The sequence below is a fragment of the Catharus ustulatus genome, chromosome 26 (assembly GCF_009819885.2).
Source record: "Catharus ustulatus isolate bCatUst1 chromosome 26, bCatUst1.pri.v2, whole genome shotgun sequence".
NCBI lineage: Eukaryota > Metazoa > Chordata > Aves > Passeriformes > Turdidae > Catharus > Catharus ustulatus.
This window is the reverse complement of record NC_046246.1, coordinates 3287935-3295715: the sequence shown is the minus strand read 5'-3', so window position 1 is coordinate 3295715 and position 7781 is coordinate 3287935. Positions and strand designations below refer to the sequence as shown.

The following is a 7781-nucleotide window of genomic DNA, read 5'->3' as shown; positions in this document are numbered from 1 at the left end:
TGGATTCATTCCTCACATAGCAGAATGGTTAGGAGACTTACTGGCTTGGTGCTCTTCATTCTGCCTTCCCCAGGCAGCCTAGAGCCTGTCTGGGCTGTGGAGAGAAGGAGAGGGAGAAGAGGGAGCCACCCCACGTCAGCCCTGGGGAAGAGGTGGCTGTGTTATGCTGGGGCACAGAGGGGAACCGAATCCCAGAGTGCTTTGTTGAGAAATTAAATAGATGCCTAATATTTCTGTATGTTCTGACTTGTGGGGAGGCACTGGTACCTGGGGAGGTAGTGGGGGTACAGGGCAACAAGGCAAGTTCATCCTTCCAGCACATCCCCACTCCTGTCCCCAGCACAGAACCATTCCATGACAGGATCTGAGCCCAGGGAAGCCTGGTCTCACCCACCACAGGCATTTTGCAATCTCCATGTACCATGAGAGGTAAACCCTGAAGCAAATTAAAGTTCAAGAAAAAAGACAGGAATTTCCCAAGTTCCACTGAACAGCCCAAAGCTTTTTTCCATCAGCCAAAACCTGCTGCAAGCCTCACTGCACACAGAGTGCAGGGCAAGGATGAAAAGCCACTGGACACACACGGGAAGCCACAAGATGTGACTTCCAGACAAGCCAGAGCCCGTGCTGGAGAGGCAGAGTGGCTCAGGCACTGCTTCAATCCTGCACTCAGTCTCATCTGGCTCTGGGTGACAGACAGCCCGTGTCCCCAGAGCTGCACATGTCCCCAGAGCTGCACCAGCACTGCCTCTAGCACAGCCTGGGGCTGCAGTAGCTCCAGCAGCCAGGACAGGACACAGCTCACAGCAGCAGGAGCCACTGACCATGTGCCCAGTTACTTCCCCAAGGGAGCCAAATCCCTTTGGAAGGAACAGACATCTCCCCAAAAACAAAGTTAAGCTGGAAACTAGGCAAGAGGATGGGCAGAGCCACTTACACTTTCCATTGCTGGTCCCAGTCAGAGCAACACTGGACAGATATAATTTCTCCAAGCTGCTGTAGCTGGAAAAGTCCGAGCCAACAACCTGACACTTTGCTGAGTATAAATGTAGCTATTGGAGTTTTTTTTTAAAGAGTATTTTCAGGACTCCATAGACAGCCCTGGAGCTGTCAGCTATGGAAAATAAATTTCTGTGTTATTTATGGATATCTGTTATGCTCTAATTCAGGGGTGGAAGCTGCAGTGGTACCTAAAACATTTCACTGGGAGGCAGAAGCAGCTCTTGGGAAGCCATGATCAATCTGAATTTTCAAATACTAGGAAATAGGTTTGCCCTTTCAGAGAATGAATGAAGACCTTGAGAAAAACTGCTAAACATAAAAGTTCTGGGACATCTGGAAAGAATTAGTCAGGAAGATGTTTGGGACAGGGAGCTCAGGCAAGTTCAGGAGACACCTACTGCAGATCTGTGTCCACAGGAGGAGGGAGGAGGAGGGAAAGGGTTGGGGGGAAAAGCAGGAAGGGAGGATTGAAGTGAAACCTCTGCAGGATGGGCAATGAGAACAGGCTCTGTCACAGGCAGTACAGGCAGCCCTGGGGGGTTGGGGGCCAAGCTTGTGGGGAACAGAGCAAAAAAGGCAGCTAGCAGGTAGTGGAGAATGTCTGCTGTATTTCAGAGCACAAAAAGTACTCAAGCAGTCCCTCAGCAAATTCACAAAGGAGTTCTGCTTCAGGCCAAGATGAAAGTCTCAAAGAATAAGCACAAAAACCATAGGGACTTGTGAAACCAATGCTTGGTTTATTAAATTAATCACAAAGCTTTTTATCACATATTTCTGCCTTGGAGTCACTTTACACTTCAGTTCAGGTGCCAAATCCTTTGTCTTTTCCATAACTGTGGACTTTTGTAATACACTCAGTTTTGAAATCTGTTTCAAATCCACCAGCTTGTGCTGAAGCAAAGCTTTTGGGTTTGTTTTGGAAGTCTCTTGTTTCCAACAGCAGGTCCCCATTTCTCAGCAGAACTGCAAAGGCACCAGAAGACAGAGCTCACCCCTATGGGAGGAAACAAAACAACCATATACAAGTCAGGTGCTCCTTATAAATGTTTGTGGGCACTTGAATTTAGTAACTGAATTTAGTTTGTGCTTTTCCTGTAAGTGAGGAATAACTGTTTCCCAATGGAGTTAGCAGGAGGCAAAGCTGAAAATCAAAGTGTGAGCTCTGTGTTTCCTGACAATTTTCCTTTAACAAGGTAGCTCCAGCTGCTAACTGCATTTTATTGCATTCCTCAAAGACAGATCCCCACGCAAGAATACTTTAAGAGCTCTACTCCAAAAATAAAGGTACTTGGATTTATTTTTATGGTTACATGTATTTTACCAGTTGGTCTCGGAGCCCTTGGTTCTGCCTTACCCACAAACAGTACAGCACAGGCTGGAGTCCCTTGATGCCATGATGATTTTTTGCCTTTTCTTTTATATACTTTTTATGTACCTTTTATGGATTCTGAGTGCTCTTAGCAGACATACTTGTAATTCCTTAAGTCTGATAACTTAACACAGTCCTGGCATTCTGTTAAGCCAGAAAACCAAACATCCTAAAGGCCTTGCAGCTGAAAGCTGGAAAGCCCTACGCTATCTTGCAAATTCAAAGCCCCTCTAAAATCCATCCCATAAACTAAGATTAAGCCATCTAAGAGGGAATACTTTGATGAGAAAACATCACACTGTTCATTCATGCCTTTCATTGAAGCATCTTTATTAGATATACTTATTTTCAAAATGTATAAAATTGTACTCGATCTATCAGGTGCACATGTCAGCATACTCCACCTTGACGAAGTCTTGCACCATAAGGATCCTTCTTAAATACCAAGATAAAAACCCCTTTACCTCCTAACTGATCTTAATTTTAGGACCAAGGAAAAGGCATCACCCTGACCCTGCATTTGGTTCCCCAGGCAGCTGGAGCAGCAGCTGCTGCTCTCACTCACCTCCCTCTTGTCCTGGTCCTCAGGAAGGTGCTGAAATCTGGCACCAGAGGCACCCCTGTGCTGTGAGCAGGAGTCTGACTCAGCCTCTTTGCCAGGCAGAGAGGAGCAGGAGTGGCCTTTCCACCTGCCTGCCAACACATGACACTGTGCCTTGGGTTACAATACAGGGTGTGATCAAAGGTATCTGTTCTATCACCATCTGTTGAGGGTGGGGCAGTGATCCTGATCTCCCTGGGAGATATTCTGCTAATGGGCATCCATTGAAACCAGCTGGGGCAGTGTTCTTTATCTCATGGGATATCTCCTGTTCATGGCCATGGTTTATAAAACAGCTGGGGCAGTGTTCTTTATCTCATGGGATATCTCCTGTTCATGGCCATGGTTTATAAACCAGCTGGGGCAGTGTTCTTTATCTTTTCACAACCCATCCTTCCTCCAGGAGTCATTTTCTGCTCATGGCCATTGAGTCCCACTGTGGGACTGATAAAATTACTGCATCCCATTGGGAGCTGCTCCAGCCAGGGGGAAGAGCCCAACATTTCTTACCAAGATAAAAACAGAGGTTTTGGGACACTAAGGGAGCCCTTTCTCCACTGGACTCCAGAGGGAAACGGGATTGCTCCACATCACCACTGGAGCTTGGGAGGAAACTGCACCTTGTACAGGAGCACTGCTCCAACTGAGCCACATCTGTCACTGCAGGAGGATGCAGCCACCATGGGATGGGACTGCTGCCAACACCCTGCCTGACTGACGGGTGTCAGCTTGGATTCTGACTCTGGCAGGGCTTGGGTTTGTTCTTTGTAGTGCTGTATTTCTATTTTAATTTCCCTAGTAAAGAACTGTTATTCCTAATTCCCATATCTTTGCCTGAGAGCCCCTTGATTTCAAAATTACAATAATTTGGAGGGAGGGGGTTTACATTCTCCATTTCAAAGAGAGGCTCCTGCCTTTCTTAGCAGACACCAGTCCTCCAGACTAGGACACACTGAAAGGCTCAATGTCCACCCTGGCTCTGTCCATGGGGGAACCCTCAAACCCCCGTGGCTCCCAGGCAAATGCCAGCTGAAGGGAGTTCTGCACACAGGAGGAACCGTGTCCTCACCAGCAGTGGGGTCCCTGGCAGCCATCCTGACAGAACATCCAGATCTGGAATGGAACAAGCCCACAGCTGATCCCAATTACAGAGCCCTGATGCAGACAAATGCAACTGATGACATGCCCATCAACCAGGAACAACACAGAGGAATTAATCACACCAAAACTTCAATGAGTACCTCCTTCACCCCATTTCAGTCAGTCAGTCAGGGCATGGCCACTTTCAATGCAGAAAGCTCCCTCAGCACTTTTAGCAGGGCTGTTGTTAGCACAAAGAGAGACATCAGGGCCCAAACATCTGGGAGAAGCAGAAGGGCCACCACTGAACTGTGCTCAACATCTTCCAGAATTTAAATCCATTTGTTCATTGTGCAGCTGTCCTGAAGAGAGGCTGACAGAAGAGGGGTGTTGAAGGGTTGTATAGCATGCACACATGCAAAGACAATTCTGCATCCAAGCTCACCATGATCTACTGGTTTGTGACAATGATACAGCAAGGATGACACCCCTGATCCACCCTGAGCCACCAGCTTTGCTCCAAACCCTGTGTCAGGAGCACAAGGCTGCACAGCCACGTGAGCCCTGCCAGGAGCAGAACTCACCTCACCTCCACCCAGTGCCAGGGGTTTCTTTGCAATTAGAGCTGTGTGAAGCACTGCAGTTAGAACTCGTGAAGCTCCTATCCCTGATGGGAGCACTGGCAGCCCCAGCCCTGAGCCAGCACCTTCCCAGCCCTGGCACCCCCCAGCAGGGCTGTTTGTGGGTCATGCAGTGCCCTCAGGTGGCCACAGGGACGCCCCGGGTTGGGGACACAGCAACGTCAGCACAAACACACCCACAATGTGTCCAAGGCAGTTCTTTATTGGCTTTCTCTGAGAAGCTGCTGCTCCTCACCAAATACATAATTTGGAAACAAACACCCCACTGCTTACCAGAACCGTTCAGAGGATCAGTGCCATGGCCAACAAAAGGTGTCCCAGAACCCTCAGCAGTGCCTACCAGAGTGATATTTTAAGACTGATTTCAGTGGTGAGAGAGCAGTGTACTGCAACATCCTTGAAAACTGCCCATGTCAGAACTCAGGCATCCATGCACCTCCATAATTACATTTTCAAGCCAGATTTGCATGCCCAGGTGGGATGAATGCAAACACACTGTTCAAGGACATGAGGTGACCACTGTTTCTAAGCCCCAATCTGACATCTTTTCTTTATTTGTAAGGACAGAGCCCAAATATCTTTCATGGCACCAGCCTGAAGGACTCTGTTACACACCTGCAGCACCTCATGTAAGTATCAACATTTTTTCCATGATACAAAACATCCACATCAAGAGAAAGAAAGGACAAATTGCACAGCTGGAGGTGACTCCCTTCCATCCTCATGGCTTTTTCAGCTCAGACTCTTCTTCAGAGACCAAGGCCATTTCCACTTGAAAATGGCACAGTTCAAGCATTTCATGCTGAGGCCAAGACTCAACTCATTGAGCTTCCAAAAAGCACCAGGAGAGCTCCCTCAATTCCTCATCCCCTTTGCAGCATCACAGAACATGCCAGAAGCTGGGCAGTGCCAGTCCCTGGTGCCTGTCAGGAGCCAGGTGAGCAGCTCAGCTCCCGATGGTTCTCCACGAACAGCGAAACCTTCAGCAGTGTATCTGAGACAGAGAGAAAACAACAACCCTGTCAGCTTCATGTGCTTTACCTGTATTCTCAACCCCAAAAACTTGTTTCTAAAGGCAATAAAAAAAAAAGCATGGGGGAAACTGGCAGAGCAGTGAAACAGGTGACTGAGCCCTTGCTACACTGAGGGAGGATGTTGCTTCCAGCTGTGCCCAGCTGTGATGGTGAGTACAGTATTTCATGATTATAAGCCACACGTCCGGATGTTGGCAACTGTCTTGGGTTACAATACAGGATGTGATAAAAGGTATCTGTTCTATCACCATCTGTTGAGGCTGGGGGCAGTGATCCTGATCTCCATGGGAGATATTCTGCTAATGGGCATCCATTGAAACCAGCTGGGGCAGTGTTCTTTATCTCATGGAATATCTCCTGTTCATGGCCATGGTTTATAAACCAGCTGGGGCAGTGTTCTTTATCTTTTCACAACCCATCCTTCCTCCAGCCAGTCATTTTCTGCTCATGGCCATTGAGTCCCACTGTGGCACTGATAAAATTACTGCATCCGATTGGGAGCTGCTCCAGCCAGGGGGAAGAGCCCAACATTTCTTACCAAGATAAAAACAGAGGTTTTGGGACATCAGAGCAGCCTTTCCCACTGGATCCCAGAGGAAAACCAGACCCTTCCACATCACCACTGGAGCTTGGGAGGAAACTGCACCTTGTCCAGGAGCACTGCTCCAACTGAGCCACATCTGTCACTGCAGGAGGATGCAGCCACCATGGGATGGGACTGCTGCCAACACCCTGCCTGACTGACGGGTGTCAGGTTGTACTCTGACTGTGTCAGGGTTTGGGGTTTGTTTCTTTGTAGTACTGTATTTCTATTTTAATTTCCCTAGTAAAGAACTGTTATTCCTAATTCCCATATCTTTGCCTGAGAGCCCCTTGATTTCAAAATTGTAATAATTTGGAGGGAGGGGGTTTACATTCTCCATTTCAAAGAGAAGCTCCTGCCTTTCTCAGCAGACACCTGTCCTCCAAACTAAAACAGCAACTTTTCATTCTTTGTCCATATATAAGCCGCACCTGATTATGAGCTGCACTCCGGGTTCGGACCAAAATTTTTGTCAAAATGGTGTGGCTTATAATTGTTGAAAGTACCGAAGCTGACCAAGATCTCAGAGCAGGTCACAAAGCTGAGCAGGGTCACCCACTGCTCCTGAGACCAGCACAGCACAGCCAGGCCTGTCCCCAGGGGACATCAGCACTGAGCCCTGGGAAAAACCCCTCGGCTCTTAGTACCCAGAAGTACCTTTAACAACGTCATCTTCTCTGTAGCGCTCCAAAATCCTCTCCCAGGACTGCGGGAGGGCTTCCACATCTGCTAGGCTGTCCAAGCTGAGGCGCTGCAGGAGCAGTTTGCTCTCTAAGTACCTTCGTACCCGATAAGGACAACAAGGAGAAAACAGCCCCCCAGCGCTGCCCCGAGACCCCCAGCAGGATACAGGTGCCGGTAGTGCCGTTCCACGCCCTGCAGCCCCTCCAACACGTCGGCCAGCGAGGGGCAGCGCGGTCCGCGCCGCAGAACCGCCGGCAGCCCCAGCTCGGCCGGGCCCCGCTCCTCGTAGAGCCGCAGCACAGCGGTGGTGGCGGTGCCCACGGCGTCCCGCACGGCCCGGAGCTCCTCCCTGCCGGCACAGCGGGGTCAGCCGGGCCCTCGCCCCCTGCCCGCCCGGCCCCGGCCGCCTCCTCACCGCCGCCCGCCGAGCTGCTCCAGCAGCGCCTCGGCCGCGCCGCGCTGCTTCCGCCACAGCCGCGCCCGCAGCTCCGGGAAGGCGCCGAGCGGCGTCGCGTCCCACGCCAGCCGCTGCACCGCCCGCATCTGCGCCGCCAGCGCTGCCAGCGAGCCCAGCAGCGGGGCCCAGGCCGCCAAAGCCGTCCCTGCCGCCTCCTCCGCCCGCGCCGCCGCCTCCGCCCAGGCCCTCAGCGCGGCCACCACCGCCGCCATCACCGCCATCATGGCCGCCTGGGGCCGGCGGCGCTCTCTTACGTCATCAGCCTTGCGTCATCATCCCGCGCCGCGCCGCCATTGGCTGGGCGGGCTGGGGCGGTTGGTTCGAACGGCG

At 50.7% G+C, this 7781-nt stretch overlaps 1 protein-coding gene and 1 long non-coding RNA gene across 2 annotated transcripts; both read right to left on the bottom strand.

Annotated features, from left to right (window-relative positions):
- Positions 1-1720: 1720 nt before the first annotated feature.
- LOC117007525 lies at positions 1721-3155 on the bottom strand. The gene is made up of 2 exons (XR_004420152.1): positions 2937-3155; positions 1721-1996 (listed from the first exon to the last, which is right to left on the bottom strand). It is a non-coding gene; the product is annotated as an uncharacterized LOC117007525 (long non-coding RNA).
- Positions 3156-4874: 1719 nt separating this feature from the next.
- C26H1orf109 (chromosome 26 C1orf109 homolog) lies at positions 4875-7675 on the bottom strand. The gene is made up of 4 exons (XM_033081008.1): positions 7410-7675; positions 7161-7343; positions 6968-7089; positions 4875-5687 (listed from the first exon to the last, which is right to left on the bottom strand). The coding sequence occupies exons 1-4, from the start codon at positions 7673-7675 to the stop codon at positions 5620-5622; spliced, it is 639 nt and encodes a 212-aa protein (XP_032936899.1). The 3' UTR covers positions 4875-5619.
- Positions 7676-7781: the final 106 nt, after the last annotated feature.